At 39.5% G+C, this 24,976-nt stretch overlaps 1 protein-coding gene across 2 annotated transcripts; it reads left to right on the top strand.

Annotated features, from left to right (window-relative positions):
• Positions 1 to 919: 919 nt before the first annotated feature.
• Positions 920 to 24,757, top strand: slc12a1 (solute carrier family 12 member 1). Of its 2 annotated transcripts, none has more exons than XM_015343023.2 (26): positions 920 to 1,671; positions 3,564 to 3,692; positions 4,648 to 4,723; positions 6,293 to 6,337; positions 7,104 to 7,243; positions 7,563 to 7,673; positions 8,581 to 8,692; positions 9,422 to 9,549; positions 9,729 to 9,813; positions 11,087 to 11,238; positions 11,783 to 11,890; positions 12,228 to 12,351; positions 12,540 to 12,641; positions 13,088 to 13,243; positions 14,016 to 14,115; positions 14,361 to 14,472; positions 15,157 to 15,297; positions 15,817 to 15,923; positions 16,020 to 16,102; positions 17,430 to 17,570; positions 19,661 to 19,792; positions 20,566 to 20,677; positions 22,183 to 22,269; positions 22,712 to 22,847; positions 22,933 to 23,000; positions 23,775 to 24,757. In XM_015343023.2, the coding sequence occupies exons 1-26, from the start codon at positions 1,264 to 1,266 to the stop codon at positions 23,908 to 23,910; spliced, it is 3,231 nt and encodes a 1,076-aa protein (XP_015198509.1). In that variant the 5' UTR covers positions 920 to 1,263; the 3' UTR covers positions 23,911 to 24,757. The 2 variants fall into 2 exon arrangements, with proteins under 2 accessions (XP_015198509.1, XP_015198508.1); XM_015343022.2 differs by having other exon boundaries at positions 6,242 to 6,337.
• Positions 24,758 to 24,976: the final 219 nt, after the last annotated feature.

Raw genomic sequence — 24,976 nt, 5'->3', positions numbered from 1 at the left:
CTCGGGCATGCACTACATATTAGACAAACATGACAACTTTTCATACCCAAGATAAAAACTGACAGAACTCTGAAAATGTAAATTTCCTTTCTTTGTTCTATACATGTATATGTTCATCATCTGAAAATAACAGAGCTCTAACAGTACTGCTGTATACCAGTGGTCTCCAAACCCTAGTCCTGAAGAGTCCAAATCCAGCAACCAGTTCTATAGGTCACCATTAGAACACCAGTTTCTTAAGACATGGAACTTTCTATATTAAATTCAACAGGTGAATAGTTTGATTAAATAATTTATGGATTATTTAGGATGTAAATCTAAATACTGTTCAGCCATCAAGGACCAGAGTTCTCTAATTGAACAGATTACTTGCTGGATTCATCAGTAGTTGATATACTGTATGTTGCCAGTATTTATAAATGGGTGACCTACAGTATAGCATTTACTGGGTGGGGGGTCTCTAGGACCAGGGTTGGAGACAGTATATTATACTGATCAGATCGAAAATAGCACAGTAAATCTGTATCCTTGCTGACTGGGGGCTTAGAAACCAATACGAGAGAGGTGCTAGTTTAAGTTCCTAAGCCCACAGACATCTTTAAAAGTGCCTGAACATATTACAGCCTGATGGGTAATTTTCTACACAGTATGAAACGTGTAACGACATACAGTTTGGACAAGTAACAGTAAGCTCAGATTCCTGGTAAAATGCTAGTTTTTCCTTGGTATTTATGATTTCGTTAATCATTAAGCAACCCCTAAATGCCCCTTTTAATGCAGCTTGGTTACTCTGGCCAAACCATGTCTGACTTTTGTAATGAAAGATTGAGCCAATGGGCTTCTTAAAAATATTTTGTCCTGACACATGGATGGTATAAATAGAGCTGGTGAGTTCTACTCAATAGCATATTCAGCTGAGCCCAAGAATTGCACATTAAAGCAGTTTAGGAGACAGGCAACAAGAAATTCTATCCATCCATTCTCTAAACATTTCATCCAATTCAGGGTCGCAGGGGAACAGGAGCCTATCCCACCAAGCAACGGGCACAAGGCAGGATACACCCTGGACAGGACACCAGTTCATCGCAGTCAACTGTCCAGTTAAAAAATAAGAATAAAACAAAGGTGGCACGATTCAAATGAATTCCAATCTGAGGGGTCAACTTTAATTATATTACACCTTGAAGTTGTTCATTAGAACTGTAAAAGTAGTTGTCCTCTAGTGTTCAATATTCTAAACAAAGAAATCATCAGGGTCCATCAATGGAAGATTATAGCTCAACTCTGGATGGTCAAAGACAGAGCCCGACACGTTTTCAGGTGAAGAGAGTGCAAGACAATCTAAACTCAAGTGCAGTTTACACGGTGAATGAAGACGAGCCTCCACATTATGAAGAAACATCCTTCACAGGTGGAAATGAGTGCAGAAGAAGTTTCAGAAACGGGGACAGAGCCTTGTACAGCCATGTTTCCCACAATGGGGAGGTGAAGTCTGCAGATGGGGGCTTCCAGCCATATGACAGCCACTCCCCTGCCTACTATCTGCAAACATTTGGGCACAACACCATGGACCCAGTGCCCAGGATTGAGTTCTATCGCAACACGGGCAGCGTTAGTGGAGTGAAAATCAGCAGGCCCTCCCTGGAAGAGCTGCACGAGGAGTTCAAGAAGGTGAGTACATACTGAGAAACATACCAAGAACGCAACTGGTAAATGCATGGTAAAATATAGGGAGGTATGATAAAGCAGCATAGAGGAAGCCTTGGTAAAGCAAAGTAAACGCGCATTATAGATATGGTAACAGAAAATATGGCAAGGAACCCTGCCCTTCACAGACTTTCTCTAAGACACAGAGCTTTTCTCCTGAACAGGTAGTTCTGCAACACACAATTTTAGCCTAGATGCACAACTTGTAACTTTAAAATAAAATCTCCAAATGCAGGTGATTGTTTTCCTTTTTAGTAATACCATTTGATTTAAAAAACATCATTAAATTTTCACTAGGGGGATAGACATCCTCTAAACCATTACATCTACATTGCACTAGACCTTTCTATTCCAGCAGAAAGAAACTAGGTCAAAATGTGTACTTTTAATTTCTCCTGTTGCTGTAATTGAAGTTTATGTTATGTTTTATTAATCATGCGTAAGCATAAGCTTTCATTAATTTACCAACCAAAACACTGAAGAAAAGTCCTGAGTTTTTGAAAGACCGGGAGCCTAGAAAGTTGACTACAAAGCCAAATGTTGTAATGTGTTCAGAATGAAGCAGTTGTTATTAATTATGCCCAGCAGACTTGTTGTACCACATATTTTCTTAGTAAACCCTTAAACAGTATAACAATGCCATTGTCCCTGTCCTTTTACAACAGAGAATAGTTTGTCTATTTCTCAGAGGAGAAATGGCTTTACTACTTAATTTTAAGTGCATATCAATTATGAAAAAGGTAGGAAATAAAACTAGATATGAAATTATCTAATTACCCTCTTAGCTATTAGACATTTGTGGCACTAGAATAAGCTAATCTTAAAAAATAACTTCCGAAATTCCCTTACGGCTTCCCTTTTATTACTGGAATAATAATAAAATATTAAGAAAACTTATTAACGTCAAAACATTTAATACTTTAATGCAGAATTGTGCCATGTAAGAAAACTTTGAATTTTTCAATGACTCCTAGCCTCATAAATTGAACGTGATACTCTCAAATGAGTTGTGGTGTGCAGTCTTATAAGAACAGATCAATAAGCTCTGATTTCCTTGCAATACTAATGTGTCTAGATTTAGAGAAGCACTTAGAACAGGTATAATCATTCCTTTCAGCAAGTTCTTTGACTCTTTTCTTTTTCTTAATGGAGTAATTTATGCAAATAGGGTGTGAAAACCTGCAATAATTCAGAAAGGATAGACAGTAGATGACTCGAAGGCCCAAGGGGGTCTCAGCTCATTTACTGCCCAGTAATTCACACATGAAGAAGGCTCCACAGCCAAAACGTTGGTTTCCTTTCTTTTCAGCATGGAATAAACCCGTTACCTGTTCCTTTGCAGTAATTCAGTAGCTGTCTTCCTCACTGAAATTCAGTTTATTCTCCTAACTTTCCTTTTGTTTCCACCACGAGATAAGAGACAACCCCGAACCAGGTTTTTCAGTATTTCCGAATTATAAAAAAATAAAATGCTCCACTATTAAACTGTGTCCACTGAACTAGAATACATTAAAGAACAATGAAAGAACAGTTCACATGCAACAATTAATTAAAGAAAATCATAAATATAGCTGAGTTAAGGGCTCATGCCTTTTCATCAGGCAAGTGAAAGATCACACTTCACTTGGGATGATCCCCTCTTGGCCTGATGGTTGAGTTCGTAATTTTTAGAGGTTTACTTTTCATGTCCAATTTAGATCTATTCAATCAAACCTACTCTACACTCCATTCATGAAACAGAGCTTCTCATGATGTTATTTCATTTTTCAATGCTTTGATTAAAGATTATATATATAAACACTGTATGAACCTTCTGCAATTTACAGTCATTATTTTCACACCTTTTGTCGCTGCAGAATCTAGAAGCCGTTGGACCAGGAGCAGGGGCAGCAGCTGGGGATGGGTCACCCACAGATGAAGAGGAAGGAATCACAGATCAGAACCAATCAGGATTTGTAAAGTTTGGCTGGATCAAGGGCGTGTTGGTGAGTCCCTTTCTTGCGTAGACATTGGCATTGCAGATTTGAACACGAGAGTACAAAAAAATAATCATGCTCCCATTCCTTGTGGTAATAGTAAGTTTTCGGTCTCTTTGCTTCATCATTTCCACTCAAATACTACAACTATCAAATAGCCAATCAAACTTATCAAACTCTTGGCAAGTTTGTCACAGCCAGTCTGCTCCAGTACGCACTGTGGTGAATGTGGGGTTCGTCCAGCAATAACCAAGAGAACGTTCTTGGGTAGCACACACAACACTCTATTTATGGGTTCCCTGTATCCTTTTTTTCTGTGTCAGCCAGCACTCAGGGAAGAGACTTTTACAACCCATTCGAGAAGGGTTAAAAACACACAAGGGCAGTAAAATGTATGACATTACATGCACAGATCTGGATGAATTTTTAGGCCATTGGAAAAAGTAAATATTCAAATAGCCCCATTTATTTTTTGCCAAACATTCTTGCGATCGATCAACTGGTTGGGCACCCCTGGCCTAGTATGTCTTAGGAGTGTGATAGGAAACAGGAGCACCCAGAGGAAACCCACAGGAACACGGGGAGAACATCCAAACTCCATGTAGACAGCACCCCAGATCCAAACTGAACCTAAGTCCCCAGCCCTGTTACTCAGCAATGGCAACCGCTGCCCCACTGTGCTGCCCCTGCCTTTTAGATCAGAGATGGAAAATACAAGGAGTCTTACTTGGACATGTTAACTCTAAGCAGGCTTTTGGATCAGATCAACAGAGAATGTTGTCCCTGAAGTGCATGGCCATGTCTGCAGTTGTTAAAGAATTATTTCTAGGTGTCTGAGCAGTTGCTTGCAATACTATTACCATTGTCTCTGTAGTTTTTCTTTCTTCCTACAGCTTGAATCTTCCAACCCTCCATATTATTTTTAACATTACTTGTGTGTCTTGTGCTACTTTTGTCTGTTTAGGTAAGATGCATGTTAAACATCTGGGGGGTGATGCTTTTCATTCGACTCTCCTGGGTTTTCGGTCAGGCTGGCATAGGTAGGTGATTAAACAATAATTTGCCTTTGTAGTTTACATTTGCGTCTCTTTTTTTAATCAAGGCATTAATAAACTTAATGTCTTCTTTTCTTTCACATTGTACACCCTTAATGCTGTGCATGATAAAAAAAATGTGACTTGCAGCAGGCAGAATTTGTAAGGGAATTTATTTTTAAGGCACTGATATATCTTTTCTTATTAGATTTTCAGACAACAGATTTGAGCTAATGCACTTAATGCTCAAGATTTTGTGAGAGAGATTAGAGTGCTGAGAAGTAAGGTGAATCAATTCTTTCCATAATTTAGAGAGAATGAAACAGCAGAAAACTACAGAGTCCTAGAAAAGAATGGCTAGGGTATCCCGAGCTCCAGCTAGAAAATATTTAAATCCAACTGATTATTAAGTGTTCCCTTTGCCCTTCATCTTAAAAAGAAAATTTAAAGAACTTCCAAATAAACACAGAAACAATGAGGACAGCAAGGCAAATATATTATTAATCTAAACCATTGTAGGTGGGAAACTATCATGACACTATTGTTGATATCATAACTGATGCATGTGGGCTTTGAAAAGCTGTAGATTATTTATGCATGTTCTTAATTCGGCACAAGTTCTGTGCCTGACAAACTGGCACTAAACCTTTTTATGATGCATACCTAATGACTGTGAACATGCCTGTGGGTTCAGGACAGAATTGGAAACTTAAATTTCTGTATTGCACAGCTATTGCTCCAGGTCTCTAAGCACAATTAGGCCTCCAAGTGGGCTGTTTGTGAGTCATTGAAGTTTAAAAGAAGTATTGCTTTGCTTTTTAGGTGTGATTGGTGGCTCAAGGCAATAGAAAATGACTTTAGCATGAACTCATTTGAGTTTTATGCACTATGAAAAGGTGTAAATCTAAATCGAACCATTTTTGCATTTGTGATATTTTCCACTTCGTTTCTTAACCACTTATTATATATCAGATTAACAAACAATGGCGCATAATGTCACTGCAACTAATATCACTGAGACTAAGCAAAATTCAAGTGAAATACATCAGTAATGACAGATTTGGAAAATATATTTTAACAGAAAAGTGAGACAAAGATTTAGCTGTAATCCTCTTGGCTGAGGGAACAGTTGCCTGGCTATAAGGTTGAGGACACTGAAACCCCCTTCAGCTGGAATCACCAAGCAGTTGCAAGGCAGTAATGGGGCAGAAAGACATAAACTTTGGGGAAAACAATTGTACTACCTGTATTTATACTTAGCTGTGCATGGCAAAGAGTTATCTCTTGCTCTCAGACTCTGTAATAAATGTAGCTAATTCGTAATTTGTCTTTTCAAATGTATAACAACATTATCAGTATAGAGCCAGACATAATTTGAGACTTTAGTCCTAATGAAAATTCAGCTCTGCGAAAACCTACTTAACAGTGCATTTCAATGTAAATTATGTTAGTCCAATTGAATGTGTGGGCAATGTTTTAGGAGTAAAGAGTTTAAAAACGTATATATATGTTTTACTTTTGCAGGTCTTGGTATTGTGGTTATTTGCCTGAGTGTTGTTGTTACAATCCTGACAGGGATTTCCATGTCTGCAATTTGTACCAATGGTGTTGTCAGAGGAGGTAAGGCATCTCTTAAATTCTCACTGCTCAACTGTATATACAGTACAGTTGAAGAAGAAGTACTGTGCTGTATATACTCTGCATACATCAAACTATATCTAACTATATACAAATACCCAATAAGTCTATTAAAGGTACAACACAGTGTGGTCAATAAAAAAGGAAAGACAGCAACACTGTGAATAGTGGAAACTGATTGACAAAACTGTGTGTCAAGCATCTAATAAAGAAAAAGAAAAAAATCTTCCCAGATCATTTGAAATGAATTACAGCATCAGCAAAACATAAGCAATAGCACATGAATCATATGAAGCACAAAGGTATAACAAAACACTTGTTTTCAACAATTTTAATGCAGAACTGAATTTTACTATTTCCAGGAGATTTCTCAACTTTCTTCTCAAATCATCATTTTCTTACTCCAATTAGTTGCAAAGTCAACAGTGACCACAGAGTTTGAGATGATCCATATACTGAACTAATGTGAACTGGCATGGAGTACACTTCACCTTGTTTCCCTGTTTACAAGCATTTGAGTCTATATTTTTAGCTTTTCCACAAAGCAAGGTTGATTTCCAGTATAATCTAGCATTTGAAAATCTTTGTTATGTTTCCTGTTTGTAAATCAGTAATGTGGGGAACACCACAGTTGTTGAATATCCATCAACACAGGATTCCCCAGTTAAACAGTTTCTGGACTTCTTTTATTTTTATTTGATGTGTTTTTCAGTTCAACTAAACACTAGACATGCCCTTTGTGTTCCAGGTGGTGCTTATTACCTGATTTCCCGGAGTCTGGGGCCAGAGTTCGGTGGGTCAATTGGCCTGATTTTTGCCTTTGCCAACGCTGTAGCTGTAGCCATGTATGTTGTGGGGTTTTCTGAGACAGTGGTGGATCTTCTTAAGGTAGGTCTCATGCCTTTTAAATCACTTATCATCTTCAAAGCCTGCAAAGTTGCCTTATGTGAAAAGTGACCTGAACAAAGAGCAGGGGTTAATGCATGTAGTGTTCACTGAACTGCTTCGATGAACAGAGCTGAAACATGTTGTGGAATTTAAGAAAGGTTTAATCAGAATAGATAGTGAAAGCAACAAGGGAAAGGTGCCTGACTTGTCTTTATAATGCATAGTCTTGAAATGAAGTGAGATCTTCCAGGTGAGACAATCTTAGCCATTCAGCACTATAATGCTGCTCATTCTCTTGTCATGTTGTGGTGCTCTGCAGGACAACAATGCAATAATGGTCGACCCAGTTAATGATATCCGGATCGTTGGATGCATTACGGTGGTTTTGCTTCTGGGAATTTCTGTGGCTGGGATGGAGTGGGAAGCAAAGGTAAACGGAAATTGTTATAAACTTGCTTTTCATTACTTGATTCACAGTCAATCTTTATTATAATGTAGTAACCACTTTTATATTTTTATCTCTTGTTGGAATTTCCAAACAATTCATGTGTTTGAATATATGCCCATTTACTTAAATTTACCACAGGATTTACACAGTTGCTTTCACCGTGCTTTACAGCACTGCATTGTGGGAATACCAAGTTGACTATGGTACATGGTACTATGGTATTATGGTGAAGGTACAATCTGAAACCATAGGAAACCACAGAAAATCCATGATCAAATCACAGTAAACTGTGGCATAAGTATGGAAATCCTATGGTAAGTCTACTAGGGTAAACTTTTATAAGGGCTTCTGATTGGAAAGTTTTCTTTTCTCTCAGAAGTGTGTGGATTCGCTTTTTCCAAACATTTAATGGTACTTAGAGATGCGGACATTCTGGCCTGGGTTCACTAAAAACAGCTAAAAAGTTTAAAATGCTGAAGTGTAGAGACAAAGTGAAAATCCTATCCTATCTCAAAGTGTCTGGTTGATACTGAGCCAGCTGGCACGTCTACCTGCCCATTAGGAATTAGAATCTGGACTCTTCATTGTGGCCTTCCAATGGATTAAAGGTACAAAGACTGGGGTTTGAGACCCTAGTGGATTAAATGCTATCACTCAGAAGGCTGTGGGTTCAGATCCCAGGTGGGACACTGCTGTTGTATCCTTGAGCAAGGGTCTTCAGTCCCACTCACAGATGCAACTGTATAAATAGAAATCACTTTGGTTATAAGTGTTAACCAAATAAATTAATGATTAGCTTTCACTTTTAAGAGTCTGCTCTTATGTCTTTTGTTCCCTTGTTCAGTAATGCACAAGAAGGATAGCTAAAGTGTTGTATTTTGAATTCCAGGCTCAGGTCCTACTGCTGATCATTTTGCTGGTGGCTATTGCTAACTTCCTCATCGGAACAGTCATCCCATCCAACAACGATAAAAGAGCACAGGGCTTTTTTAATTATCAAGGTGTGTATGAGTAGGAGATTTCTATTACAGATATGTGCTTATTATACTTAGGTGCATTTGGTGCTGTATTCTGTGCATTTGAATGATTATTTAGCAGTGTAGCAAGCATTTCGTGTTCCAAAAAATGTGGTGATTTCTGATTCCACTGCTGTCTTAAAGAATCACATAATAAAATGTATATACAGTATCTTCAACTGTGCTGACATAATTGTGCCTTAGAGTAGCTAATCTTTAAGAGCTGGGAATGCAATGAAGAATCTCAGGACAATGAAAAGAAAGATTAATGTACTCTAGGTTTTGCAATTGATTACAGACAATGGCACCTGAGTTATTATACTGTTGTTTCACTGAGTTTCACCAAGCACTGAAAGGAAGTGATCATTTCCAGGACACAGGTGCTGGGTTCAGATATCCAAGAAAAATAACTTAAAATACCACTACAGTAAGCTCCTTCACATCTAGGGATTCTGATCAATAAAATCCCCTCAACAGCTCAGACAGTAGAAACATAAACTGTTTTGACACTGGCCCTGCAAAAGAGAATATCAAGTAGAATTAACTGTGCTTCCTATAAATTAAATTACTATTTCTAAACTAAAATAAGCAATGTGTTGTTACTGAACAGCTGATAATTTTGTGCACAAACCCATTCAGGGATTTCGTTTTTGTGTCTGCTCAGAGAGGTAGGGTGTCCACACTTCTGAATTTCTGCAAACGGTTTTCTTTCAGCATCTATATTTGCTGAGAACTTTGGCCCAGACTTTCAAGATGGAGAAGGGTTCTTCTCTGTCTTTGCCATCTTTTTCCCTGCAGCTACAGGGATTCTAGCTGGTGCCAACATCTCAGGAGATTTAAAGGTAAGCTTCTGCAGTGTGCAGTTCCTTCAGCTACAGGTGCATTTTGGCTAAAACAAAGAAAGGAAGGAAGCAACAGCTGCAGGACATGAATTATCAAAACACTGTTTTTTTCTTTTTGAGATGATTAAATGTTTGTCCATATAATTGGATTGTAATAAACTGTGTATTGTTCATTTAAGGACCCACAAGCAGCAATTCCCAAAGGCACCATGCTTGCTATATTCATAACAACCGTTACCTATCTGGGTGTTGCAGTCTGTGTAGGTAAGTACACATTAATTGGAATATACCATGATAGCTGTAGTCTTGGGAGCCAAAGTGCCAATACATTTAAAACAACCTATGGAAAATATTTGTCTGAGACTAACAATATCACAAAACATTTCATACTAATGAAATCAAGAACCCAGAACAATTAAAAACGGATTGCTATCCGATACGCAGATAGCTTAGATAATTTCTGTTCACAAATAATTTAATTGCAAAAAAAAGCTCTGTTCTTGTGATTTATATAAAGACTCATTGTAAAACTGTTCTTGTGGCAAAAAATAATTTACTTAAAAATATTCCAATCTACATTAATTATACTGTTAGCTACAGTACTAATTTAAATAATTGGTCAAACGGAATTGTGCCCATTCCTTTTGTCCAGCCTTCATTTCACTAAGAGAATTTAGGATGCAAATCAAATGCTATGAATAAAATAAAAATTATACAGAAATGTTGTATATGTTTTGATCATTTTTAATGTCCCCTGCAACATTTTGAAGTCTGGCAGACACTGCGGTAGAAAACTTTATACGCTTTTCTTTAAAAAAAACAAATTTGCCTTTACTGTCTGGACAAATTGATCGGAGAACATTTATTACACCATTGTAAGATCTTCATAAAGGGCCTAAAATACAAAGGTATGGTTAGAAATCAATGAACACCAAGACGCACAAAAAAGGCAGTTCCATCAAAAAGCTGGCCTGGTGCCTCCTGAATCTCAGTACTTTGCTGCTGGATTCCTCTCCAAAATCAATGACACACCTTGAAAGGCAAAAGCCAGCTGTGCATTTTCAAGAGTCAACATAAATCTCTAGCAGCTGATACAGTCACAGCCATAAAATCAGATTTGAGACAACAGCACATTTACAGACACGCGTCCCTGCAGCTGATGGAGCCGCCAGACAGCGTGCTGGAATATAAAGATTGATCAGCTAATTTACACTTCAGACTTGACCTCACTCTCAACCCCTCCCCCTCAATCACTTCATCTTCTCTTCCACTGTCAGACTCAATGCAGCAACAAACACACAACTGGGCCAAGAATTAAAACAGCTCTTAAAACTTCAAAGAGATGCCTGTGCCCGTGAGTCTCGTCGAAGACGATTCTGAGCTCATTGCTCTGGGCAGCAGAGTTATCACAGCCGCCAGTGTGATACAAAGAAAGCAGCAGTGCATTCTGGGCAGGAGATCACATCAAACAGGATCCCAGTGATCAGTACACCAACATGTGTGTTTTCTACTAAGCTCTGACTTTGTCGTTTGGCAGCTTCCACGGTTGTGCGAGACGCAACAGGAAACGTGAACCACACAGTCGCAGCTGGTACCAGCTGCAACGGCTCAGCTGCCTGCTACCTGGGCTATGACTTCTCTTCCTGTAGGACCCAGCGCTGCTCATTCGGCCTGATGAATAACTTCCAGGTACGCAGGCCTCTGCAACAGTACTTTGGATTTCACATACAATAAGTGAAACACCATTTACCCCAGCTATCCCCTCTCAGACGATGTTTTCAAGTTCCCAAAACACAAAATCGGTGTTTCCTCTAACTGCTCTATCCAATTCAAGGGTGCGGGGGAGCTGGACGGGACACCAGTCCATCACAGGGCAGAGACCCAGACACACGCCCACTCACACCGGGGCCAATTTTCCCAGAGGCCAATGAACCTTTTAGTATGGCTTTGGACTGTAGGAGGAAAACAGAGCACCAGGAGGAAACCCAAGTAAACATGGCGAGCACATACAGTACAAACTCCACGAAAGACAGTATCCCAGGAATTGAATTCATCAAGGCAGCAATGCTAACCACTGCGTCACCATGCCACCCTTGAAATCTAATAACATTTTTACATGTATTTTAATAACAGTGCCTTCCCTTGATCTTAATGTCTGATGTTTAAAGCTCACTATTCGGAATACTTAGTAAGGTGGTTCCTGTTCACCTGATCTGTTTCGGGCTCTCTGCAGGTGATGACAATGGTCTCAGGATTTGGCCCTCTGATAACTGCAGGGATATTTTCAGCTACTCTGTCCTCTGCTCTGGCCTCACTCGTCAGTGCACCTAAGGTTTTTCAGGTGAGTCGGACACTGCAATGGGAAAAAAGAGCAGAAATTACGTTTCCAGCTTCCCAGTGCTGTATTAACAATTCTAACTTGAAAACAGGATCTATTGTAGATCCAAAAATCTATTCTATTGTTAGATCAGAAAATGTCCGAATTAATTCTTGGAACTCAGTAATATAATAAAGGTCAGAAAAACTACTGTTATTAACAACAACAACAACAGCTCATTTTAGAAAAAATATATTAAACATATTGTAGCATTTTCGAGGTTTGTTATAAAGAATATATGTTTATAATACATGCATGACAACATAAATCCAAATCTCTTGCGTTTCTGTTCCGAAAACAGGCACTTTGCAAAGACAACATCTACAAAGCTCTGTACTTCTTTGCCAAAGGTCATGGGAAAAACAATGAGCCGATCCGAGGATACGTCCTCACCTTCATCATCGCAGTTGCATTTATCCTGATAGGTATGCTTTCAATAGCACTGTCCTCGCTGTGTGCTCTACCTGCCAATATTGAAAATCTGACCAATATAACCAGACAATTAAGTAGATTGAAAACCTCTTGAAGGAAGTTGAGCAGTGCAACATAAATTTATCATAATATAATAAAAAATTATCAGAACCATCGTGATGTTTTTCATTGTTTTTTCCAGCGGAACTGAACACCATTGCACCTGTCATTTCCAACTTTTTCCTGGCTTCATATGCCCTTATCAACTTCTCCTGTTTCCATGCCTCCTATGCAAAATCGCCAGGTAATATGTTTATTTGTACCTTATTTTAGTCTCCTTTTTAATTTTTTTATCCTTCTCAACAGATTTAGAATGGACTCATATTTACTCATGAGACCAGAAAGTCAGCAGGCTGTGTCCTGTTGTTGTAACAGCTACCAAGGTGTCGCAACACCTTGTATCCAGGCACAATTATAGTAAACATATGCATTCTTCTTTAATTGAATGAAGCACCGTATTTATGGTACACACTGTCCAAATGACAAATCCTTTTGTTAACGGTTAAAACCATTTCTTGTTTCCATTTTTCTTATACTTTGATCATAGTGCTAGAAGGTAGCACAGGGTTTTAGAAACTTTCTTTGACAAATCATACTGGAACACAAATAGTATAGGGTATAGGTATAATTTCCATACATTTTCAATTAAACCAAGTTGCTTGATGGTATTTCATTGCCTCCATTCCACAGGATGGAGGCCTGCTTATAAATACTACAACATGTGGGTGTCTCTGTTCGGAGCAGTGCTGTGCTGTGGTGTGATGTTTGTCATCAACTGGTGGGCTGCACTGATCACATACGCCATCGAGCTCTTCCTGTACATTTACGTCACCGTGAAGAAGCCAGGTAAAGCCCCAGTGCCTTTTTAAATCACAAGCTTGTGGAGTAGACTCTTCAGAGAAAGTTCTATGCAAGCTTGCCCATTTTATAAAACCTCTATAAGATGTGATTAATGAACAAGGATTTTATGGTATAGGGACAATACATCTTCTGCCCTTTACACATGAAATATGAGGTGAGATATTTTTAACTGTTTTGTTCTTAAGGCAATTAATTCTGAATTTGATCATAGATTTAAAAGTTTTGCATCTACAGTATAACATATATATCAATGCATTTTCAGTAAATATGTTTGCCATATTAATACATGGGGCACACAGTGGCACGATCATTAGCAATTAGCAATTAGCGATACTGCCTTGTAGTGCTGGGTTCAATCCTGGACCTGGGGTTCTGTGTGGAGTTTGCATTTTCCCCATGTATTTGTACAGTATGAGTTTCCACCAGGTGCTCAATCTTCCTTCTACTGTCCAAAGACATACTGGTTGGTTAATTGATTGCTGGAAAAACTGACCCTGGTGTGAGTGTGTGCATGTGTCTGCATATGCCCTGTGATGGACTGGCATCCCATCCAGGTGTATCCCACCTTACACCTATTGGATACCATGATAGGCTTCAGCTCCCTGTGACACTGTATTGGATAAGGCAGTTAGGAAATAGATGGATGGATATTTAGGTAATTCCTGTCATATAGCAAGTTCATAATTACTTTTTAATTAATTGCAAATTGATTCACATTGAGGAATCAGCTACTGTATCTTCCTTTCTTTTTCACCAGAGGTGAACTGGGGCTCCTCTACCCAGGCTGTAACATTTGTTAACGCCCTGAATGACGCGCTTGTATTAGCCGGAATAGATGAGCATGTGAAGAACTTCAGGTAGGTCCTTACAGAATGGCCTGTCATTTACAGTAATGCCAACAGCTGAGGTTCAAATTTACATCACAAAGTGGGGGAATGACTAGATCTGTAATAAAACAAAAAGAGAATATCGGTTAAGACAGAGAGTTACTCAGGAAACTGACCCTTGGGGAATTTCAGAAGGTCCCAGGACTTACTGTTGGTTAATGTTTTTAAAGATCTACATAACATTTAGTAGCTCTGTTTTCCATTCTTGCTTTCAGACCGCAGTGTATAGTATTGACAGCAGCTCCAATGACAAGACCTGCACTTCTTGATCTAGCGCATTCATTCACCAAGAATTATGGGCTCTGCCTTACCAGCCAAGTGTTTGCTGTAAGTGTGCTTTATGACACATATTCTTAACAGTATTGCCTGAAATACACAGCAACAATAGTTTGAAGAATACAAGAAGAACACCCAAAGTCAAAGATGGAGAATTTCTGGCTGTCCTATTTTGCCAATTCAACACTTTCTTCTTTCCTCATACAAAGGGGGTGTGAGCGCAACTAAGAACATTTTCAGAGCTCTTAGAAAAGGGTGTTATGAAAATGGTGGATTAATAAGTGTTGAGGGTGGCATGATGACACAGTGGTTAGCTTTGTTGTCTCTTAGCACTGGGGTCCTGGGTTCAATTCCAGACATGTGGTGCTATCTCTATTGAGTTTGGGAAATTTGGCCCTTGTGGGAGTGTTTGTGTCTGTCCTACAATGGACTGTTGTCTTGTCCAGGGTGTACCCTGCCTTGGACCTGTCGCTTGCTGGGTGAAGCTCTGGCTTCCCCCTGTGACCCTTTCTTGGAAGAAGCAGTTAGGAAATGGATAGATGAATACGTGTTTAGCAAGGAAACCTTCTTTTCAAAGAAAAAGTCTTTGAAAACGAATGATATGATGTTTCGGAACAATTCAATCTATTCCGTGGGTTGTCATAATAGAAACTGGCCTTGCTATAGTAAGATGGCAAATTATAAAACGGAGGAACATTCTTCTGAAATTGCTGCCATTGACTGCTCTTTCCCCAGGGGCCACGGAAGCTGATGGTTAAGGAGATAAACAGGTGTATGGAGAAGAACCAGGCGTGGCTGAATAAGAACAAGAGGAAAGCCTTCTACGCAGCTGTGGCCAGTGACACCTTCCGTGAAGGAGTCCGCAGCCTCCTACAGGTAAACCTTGAACAGGCTGGCTTGGAAAGAGACTGCTCAGAAAGAGGCTCTCTTTCGCTCACATATTTATTCTGTTTAAATGACGCAAATCACCTTTGCCATGACAAATCCATGATAGAGTAGTGCTGTCAGAAAAACAAATACAAAAGACCAAAGTGTGTAATAAACTAATTTAACCTTACTCTTACCTTGTTAATCATAAAATTAACAAAAAAATCAAAAGTTCTGAAATGTACCTATTTTTGTACCTTATACACGTCTCAGCCTCCCAATGTACTTTGCGGCCATTTTGTTGTTTTGCTACATCTAGCAGATTATTGATTAACTAAATACCAAGTTGAATTGAATTAGTAAGGTGTTGCCTGTAATGAAGCCCTGCAAACAAACAGACTGGAGGTGCTGCATGTTTAACAGCTCTGGATTAAAGTCAAGTTTTCACAGCTCTCTTACCTGTGCAGTGACCACAGCAGAACTGAAAACTAATTGACTGACTGTTTTTAATGAAGTGTTGCTAATTAGGCTTCAGGTCTTGGTCGTATGAAACCCAACACCTTGGTGATCGGATTTAAGAGAGACTGGCGACAAGTATCCCATACAGATGTTCAAAGCTATGTTGGTGTGCTACAGTAAGTTCCTCTTTACTCAGACACTTCAATATATGGGGGGTCAGGCTTAATGAAGGCTTTTCTTCTCATTCTGCTTATTGTTGTTTTTTTCTGCAGTGATGCCTTTGACTTTGAATATGGGGTAGTGATTGTGAGGATTAGCCAAGGCTTAGACATCTCACACATTCTACAGGTTCAAGGTAATAATAATTATAATCCTTACACTTATATAGTGCTTTTCTGGACACTCCACCCAAAGCACTTTACAGGTAATGAGGACTCCCCTCCACCACCAATGTGCAGCATCCACCTCGATGATGCGACGGCAGCCATAATGTGCCAGTATGCTCCCCATACATCAGCTATCAGTGGGGAGGAGAGCAGAGTAATGAAGCCAATTCATAGATGAAGCCACGATTGGTAAAGGACAGGGGAATATTGGCTAGATCACCTGGGTAAACACCTCTACTCTTTTCAAGAAAGGCCCAGGGACTTTTAATGAAAGTCAGGACCTCAGTTTTATGTCTCATTCAAAGGATTGCACCTTTTTACAATATAGTCTCCCCATCACTGGGGCATAATAAGGACCCACACAGCAAGGTGAGCACCCCCTGCTGGCCCCACTAACATCTCTTCCAGCAGCAACCTTAGCTTTCCCAGGAGATCTCCCATCCAGGTACTGGCCAGGTCCACACCAGCTGAGCTTCAGGAGGTTGTCAGTTGTGATTGGCAGGGTGATATGGCTGCTTGTATAAAATAAGGGCCTTCTGTTGGAAATACTGGCAGGGAAATATCACTAGAGGCCAGAGACATTTTCAGGTTTTTAAAATGTCTCTGTTTACAGACCAGATACCCTAGCAGGTCTAAATTTCCATATTTGTGTGTACTTTTCTATATTCTGAAACTTACTTCAGATAGATCATAAATGTGAAAGCAGTCATTTCCCTCAGGATCTGCATTCACAGCAGATGCTTGGAGCCTGACATTTTCCAATTTAAATGAAAGGGACAACAGTGATTTGTCTGAATTACCCTGGACACAAGCCCAAGTCTTTGTCTAATTGATGATCCCCTTTTCCAAAAAGGTTTGCAGTGTAGTAAGATTATAGTTAAGCTTCCCAGATGAGAAATGCAATCTTTTGGAGAATGAAAGTACTGTTCGGGATTTGAAAATGAGAAAAAGCAAGAATCCAAGTCAGGAATGTCTCCTGAAATCTCTAGTAGGGAAATAAACAAAGAAATAACCAGATCCCTTTACTTACAATATATACATTAGAATAGACAGAGAGGACTTGGGGAAAGCAAACTCCTTGCATTTTCAACAGAGACCTTTTAAATATACTGTTTCAAAATCTCAGGATGGTTAATGTTTGTCTTTTTAACCAGTCCTCAATGGGGGGTCTCTGCGCTTAATTTAGTTAGCAGATATTTCATTCTTTTCCGATTATATAAAATTGTACTTTGTGGTGCATTGTGATTTATATGGGTTTCATTTGTGAAAACACTGTCCTTTCACCTGAACCCGCAGAGGAAATTGAAAGGCTGGAGATTGAACGGCAGGCGCTCGAGACGGCTATTAGGAACGAAGAGCTGCAAGAAGGAGGAGGTGGAATCCGGGGGTTCTTCAAGAAAGCAAATAAGTTTAAAATGTCAAATCCGGCAACAAAAGGTACGTTAATTCAGCACGTGTGTATTTTTCTTTTCAAATCGCAAACCAATTTTCAATCAGTTCTTCTAGTGGCAACAATATAGGCTGCAGTTTCATAGACAGCTTAATTTAATTTCAGCACCACTGGATGGCAATTGTTTGTATTCTCAGTCAAATACTATTTGATCTGTTAACAAGAGCTGAAGCTGCTATCAATTCAAATGGGAGTGCAAATGAAGGCCTTTTCTTTAACATGAGTTGTTTTATCTGAGTGATGTGTGCTATTTCACAGGTTCACTGGTCACTGTTAGGGAAGTATTTTCTCTTAGTGTTTGTTTGCTCTAATGCCAGGTTCGCCATGGTCTTTTCAAAAGACTCCCTGGTGTGAGAGCTGTCCATGCGCCTCTGTTAATATTGCTCTTATCTTGCTTCTCCTGCTCAGTGAGGGTCTGAAGAATACAGAAGCCCTTATGTGACCAGACAGGTTGTTATGTGGCAGACATCACCTGTGTCCTCCAGGGCCATAAGCCCATTTCTTACATTCAACCACACACACCTCTTCCAGTCTGCTGCCCCTGATTTAGTTTCCTATATTAGTTTCTTAACACCACTCTGATCTCTGACCCGTTTCCCTCTGTTTTTAAACCTGTATTACATTTCTCTTTAAAAAAACACCCTTGAGACCTCCTTTCCCTGTCTCTCATCTTCCCTCACAGATGTGCTCCTGTCATCTTAAACTCAGCCCCTCGAAGTCTGATCTCCTTTATGCAGTTCCTTCCTCTTCATCTCCTTTCCTTTTGACTCCACCACCACTCTCTCCCCCGCCTCCTGCCTCCCTCTCCACACTGAATCCCAGGCATGCTCCTGCCTCTTCTTCTTCAGTGACACCCATGGAATCCCCCTCCTTAGTAACTGTCCGACAGACCTCCCAGTACAGGCCCTGGTGCTCTCCTGCCCACAGTACTGGAAGTTCATGTGGACTAAACTCCCTGGCAATGCTGCAGTAACCTCCTTCTTCAGACGATCCATAATCCAGAACCCAGCTCAGGCTGCTTTATGACTGCAGTCCCTGCACTGGCTCCCTATTGTAGCCCACATCCGATTCCAATTAACGTAAATTTTCTATGTAGTAAATCACCCTGGAAATGGTCTGGAAAGCAACTAAAAAATAAAAATAATGATACCAACATGTCTGACAAATGAGAACAGTAGAATATTGAGAATTTAGAATATTATCGTTGCAACACTTCATTAAATTGAAGGTTACGTTTATTACCTTTTTAAAATTGTATACATCTCATTACATGGCTACAAACCCTGAAAAGCCTATCCATCAATCCATTTTTAACTGCTTCATCCAATTCAGTGTTGATGGAGAGCTCTAATGATAGAATTAATGTTGTTTTCTGCAAATTATTTGTTCCAATGCAGCTATTTCTCTCATTTTGCTTCCTTTTCCAACAACAGCTGCCTTGTGAAGGAAATATTCTTTTTATATGCAACAACTCTCATAAGGGAGGATTCTCCATGATATCATACCCAGTGTTCAAACTCCCTACCACAACAGACAGAGCTTTAGGCCTGGATTTAACACTTGCCTGGGCTGTGCAGGTTGCATTGTCTGAGGTGCTTGAGATGCAGCCTGCACACAGTTAAATTATTGCTACAGTTTATCCATTTATCAAATTTACCTATTTACCTATTACTTATAAATTTAGTGCACAATAATGTGAAATCATTCATTTTCAGAAAGATGTAAAAAGTAAGATCTAAATATATGTATATTTTACATATTTGTTTTTATTACAAAAAATGAACATATGCTTTATAATGAGAAATATAATGTGATGAGACTTGGAATGACAAGTATGGGGTATATTTGACTGAAACCGTGGGCCATAGCAACAAATACAGCAGGATTGCACATAGAGCCATCATGGTCATTTTTCATCTGTACTTTCAGTAACCTGATAAGGCACAGGATATTTACAAAGTCTATCAGAAAACCGATAAATACATGTTATCTTGAAACATGTCAAGCACTAATGATTTGACTGCATAATTCTGGCTCCAGGAGAGCAAATTTAGGATATTTTCTGTTTAAATTCCAGCAAGCTCAGTTAACCTGGACCAATCAATGCGTGGGGGTGAATTTAACCAGAGGCTAGTGGACGCCAGTGCTCAGTTCAAAAAGAAGCAGGGCAAAGGTACCATCGATGTGTGGTGGCTCTTCGACGATGGAGGTAAGTAAGAGCTGACCCGCTCGTGCAGTTCTAATAGTCACATGCTGTCACGATACCAAGAATTAAAAAATGGTTTTGGTTAAAAAAAACAGTAATGGTTTAGTATTTGCAATGCTCTTGATGAGATTTTCTGTACTATGCAGAATTCCTGATATTACTGCTGTTTCTGCAAACTAACACGCAGCCAGTTTACGTCTAATGCAGAATTAAAAAACTTGTAGGTGTAGGTGTCTGCAAACAGACACTCAGACATAGAAGAAAAAAATTGTTTAGAGTCAACATTTTGAATGATCACAGAAATAATACACTAAACAATGTGTAACAGTCCTGTTCATGCTTACTGGGCTGTGATAGTCAAATATCTACCTACTGATTGACTTGAAGAGCTTTTTCCTTTGCAAAAAGAGACCCGGCTGTGGGGACTTTAATTCTGTAGATAGCTCAGCCAAATGTACTGTCATAATAAATTGCATGATTACTAAAATGCTTTGTGGATTTCACTGTGTACACATACACAAGAAGATCCATCACTGGTGATATAATGAACATAAGACTGTCTATAAACATATACAAATTACTTTCTAGTCAAAGAAACTGACTTCTTAAATTACAAGGTTTTTAAATTTCCTCAGCAGGATTTTTTTTCCAAATGCCTCTTCAGCAAGATTCCTTATACAATATAATTCCTTGAATTATATCTGCTTGAACGAAATATCCAGGCAGAGCTCTTGACTTTAATCAGGTAGTCAGTGTGAACATTCTCCCTGTTCCAGGGCTGACTCTCTTGATCCCCTATATCCTGACAACCCGAAAGAAGTGGAAGGACTGCAAAATGAGGGTCTTCATCGGCGGAAAGGCCAACAGTATCGACCAAGACAAAGCAGCGTAAGGGCAAGAAAATAAATAAAAGATACTCGTGAAAGTTATACGATAGTTCAGCCAGGAATGGGCAATGTGTGTGCGTGTGGCCTTTGGGGTGCCCTGAGAGAAGTGCACAGTGCCGCCTAGGGATTCCTAGCAGAAACCATTTCAGTAATCCAGTCAAACCCTTAGAAGAGCAGAGAGGAGGCATGATTTGAATAGTTTCTCTATTCTCTATTCACATAGGCGTGAGATTTTGTAACAGTAATCCAGCTTAGTACGAGAGGAACTGCAAGTTCAACTATCTGTTTGTCTGTGCTTGGCTGTGGAGCCAATGGCTTAAAGCTATTATCTGTGGGATACTATCGGCACAAGATTACTATCTGAGATTGTACGCCACTTAAATCAGAATTCCCCCCTAAAAGGTACAGGTCCCCCTAAAGTAAAATAAATAAAATAGTGTTATTAGAGCATCACACCTGGCTGAAGAGAACAACAATCTGTCCTTAGGGCTTAGGGCTTAGGGCTGTAGGAGCTCCCTACAGACATATAGGATATATTTGGATTATTAAATTAACAAAATGATCCAAGAGTAAACATCTTTGTGAGAAAAAGAATGTGATCCCGTAGATTCAGTAACTGGTGGCACCTCTTTGAGCAGCAAGGACTTAAACCACAAGTTTCCTGTGACCGTTTGGCCATCCTTCACATCAGCTTTTAAGAATCCGGTCTATTCTTCCTTACAGAACTGCTTCAGTAGTTCAGTATCTGATGGTTTCCCTGCAGTCCTGATTCAGGCCCAAAACTTAAAATGGACTACATTCAGCCATTCTCTTGTAGATCTGCTTATAGGTTTAGGATCATTGTGTTGCTGCGTGTCCCAGGTACCTTTTGCTCAGGTTCAGCAGATAAATGGATGACCTAAAATTCTCCTCCAGACTTTGCTGGTAGAAAGCTGAATTCTTGGGTCCATTAATGATGGCAGGCCGCCTGGGTCCTGAGGCAGCAATTGGTATTGTTTCTTATGTTGGAAGGCAGTGTATGGCTTTCACCACACAAAATATTTCTCATGGTGGCCGTGAATTTAAATGTTTCACTCATCTGGCCAGAGAACATTCTTCCAGGAGTCTTATGGGTTGACAAGGTGACAAGATGGGTGCCAATATTCTTTTAAGAGATCAGTAGTTTCTTTGTCGCTCTCCTCCCATGAACAGGATCAGATTTCAGTCTTTCCCTGATAGTTGAAGAATGTATGCTGGCATTAGCAGCATCCTGGAGACCTTTAGATGTTACTCAGTTACTTCTCTGTGGCTTCTGGGATGATTTTCCAGATTACTGTTGGTGAATTCTTGTCAGAGAATCCTGGGTCTTGGATATTTTCAATTTGTAATCTGTCTGAGTGCATGAGTGGAGCTCCTAATGATTAGAGAAGATTTTGAAAATCCTCTCAGACCTTCACAATGTGGAGTGTAATCTGAATATTAAAAATCATGTATAAAAAAAACTAATATGTACATATTTTAATTAAGGATTGCCTCGCTCCTGAGCAAATTCAGAATCAAATTTGCTGACATCCACATTGTTCCTGACATCAACACCAGCCCAAACAAGGAGAGGTAAGGAATGAAGAACTGAATGAAACCAGACCCTTGCTGTCTCAGTAATCATTTGTGTATAAAGAAGAGTGTTTTCCTTTGAGTTTCACCTCTGATTTCTTCCTTTGGCTTCTTCAGTGAAGAATCCTTTCAATGAATGTATGAAAGCGAACTGCTTGTGCAGATTATGTTTATTTAGCAAATGGAAAAGATCGTGGATAATTTATTTGCATTTGTCTTTCACTAAGTGACCAGTTTTACTTCTGCTTTAACGGATGCACCTTAATATAGTGAAAGGTACAAATAAAGGAATCCAGGTGTGTCTATTTCTGGATGTGTCTAACATCCTTCTAAATTTACAATTGTTAGAAGATGATTTCAAAATCAATCAATAAGAAAAAGTGAACTATCTGCAGGTTCAGATCAGGTATGAAATCAGCTTCTATGTGATTTACTTCTACAGCTGGAAATCTTTTGAGGAAACCATCGAACCGTACCGTCTGCATGAATGCTCCAAAGACGGTGCGACCGCTGACACGCTGAGAAAGGAAAGCCCTTGGAAAATCACTGATTCAGAGCTGGAATTGTTCAAAGAAAAGGTAGGATTCCGGGAGAGACACCGGAGGTATGGCCTGGAGTTCTTATGCACAGAAACTGATGGTTTACCTTCCTTCTTCTACACAGACATATCGACAGGTTCGTCTCAATGAACTGCTGCAGGAGAACTCGAGGGCGGCTAATCTTATTATTCTGTAAGTACAGTTCCTGCTGGAGGGCATGCCTGCTGCTCTTAAGGCAGTTAATAGCAGGTGTGAGCCTGGTCAGTACCTGGATGGGAGACCTCCTGGGAAAAACTAAGGTTGCTGCTGGAAGAGGTGTTAGTGGGGCCAGCAGGGGGCGCTCACCCTGCGGTCTGTGGGTCCTAATGCCCCAGGATAGTGACGGGGACACTATGCTGTAAACAGGCGCCGTCCTTCAGATGAGACGTAAAACCAAGGTCCTGACTCTCTGTGGTCATTCAAAATCCCAGTGTTTCTCGAAAAGAGTAGGGGTGTAACCCCGGCGTCCTGGCCAAAATTTCCCATTGGCCCTTGTCAATCATGGCCTCCTAATAATCCCCGTCTATGAATTGGCTTCATTACTCTGCTCTCCTCCCCACTGATAGCTGATGTGTGATGAGCGTTCTGGCGCACTATGGCTGCCGTTGCATCATCCAGGTGGGGCTGCACATTGGTGGTGGTGGAGGGGAGTCCCCATTACCTGTAAAGTGCTTTGAGTGGAGTGTCCAGAAAAGTGTTATATAAGTGTAAACAATTATTATTATTATTATTATTATTATTATTATTATTAGTGTGTACAGGTGTGTGTGTGGAGGGAAGCTGGTCTTTACACCTTTGTTAAACAATTCTGTTGTAAAGGCCATAATCTTTTTCACCACTTTCAAAAATAAGCCTACAAAAAAAGATTTTAAAAGAAAGATGACAAAATAAACAAAGAGATTCTCTTGACGTTCTTGTGCTGTGCAGGAGCTTGCCCATTGCCAGGAAAGGGGCTGTGTCCAATCACCTGTACATGGCCTGGCTGGACATTCTCACGAAGAACCTTCCTCCTGTCGTGCTGATCAGAGGAAACCACAAGAACGTGCTGACCTTCTACTCCTAACAGTGACACGGCCTCTTCAACCCCACTGTGGGACAATAAATACACCCCTGTCACAGCACGGTCTACAGCTGGCACAATCCTGGCAGCAGATGGAATACATGGTTACTACTGCCCTCTAGTGGACGTTGAATTTCAATGAGAATTTAACAGTTCTTTTAAATGTGTAAACGTACAAATGCAGCCTAGCTTAGGCAAACTGAGAAATCATGCGCATCTAATCAATTTTCTTTCCAGTTTTAGGGAATCCTTTTGCGTGCGAACTTGTGTGTAAAATAATCTGAAATCTAGCTAAAGTCGTATTGGGTTATGGACTACATCTCCGTATAGTTGATCAATTTTATATTTTAAATTAGACTTGAATAAAACTGTGATCATTCCTACTTTAATACCAAGATTAAATATGTTGATAAAAATAGTTTGAAAACTTTCTAAAAGTTAATAATTATTATTACCTGACTACACTGCTTCTGTTGCTAATGCCATGATGGTATAGAGAAACTGTACCGTTTATTTAAAACGGTAACCATGAACCTCTTACCTACAACAATAAAAAAACATTAAACACAGACACTAAGACAAGGTGCTTATAGATCCTTTCTGCGATTAATATTTTTTACTTTTATTTCTATTTGATCGTTCTTATTGGCTTGTTATTTTCACTCTGTACTGCATCCCATCCAAAACAAATGCTTCGCTGAAATGAATGGCATGTTTAATAAATCCTAAGCATATGGCTCTCGTTCTATATTAGTTTTTCCCGGGGACTAAAGTTTCAAAGATTCTTCTGCAGCGCTGTACTGTTTTATTTGCTGTTAAAATAAATAAAATACCAAACCATTTAACTTCACATACTGTTTCCGATTATTATCCATTTTTACTGAGTTCTTCTGGAATCTGAGTATTATTGGTTTTCCTACGTACCTTGTTGGAAAAAACATTCTGAAGCAAGTCCCATTAATACCCATCACTATAAAATATATTACAATATAAAAATACAGATAACATTTGAAGATTGACCTTTCATTATCTGAATGCACGGCTATTTAAAGATTTTTAATTGATCGGA

Source organism: Lepisosteus oculatus, chromosome 5 (assembly GCF_040954835.1).
Source record: "Lepisosteus oculatus isolate fLepOcu1 chromosome 5, fLepOcu1.hap2, whole genome shotgun sequence".
In the NCBI taxonomy this organism is placed as follows: domain Eukaryota; kingdom Metazoa; phylum Chordata; class Actinopteri; order Semionotiformes; family Lepisosteidae; genus Lepisosteus; species Lepisosteus oculatus.
Note: the sequence above shows the minus strand (reverse complement) of the source record. Positions and strands in the feature narration are given on the sequence as shown.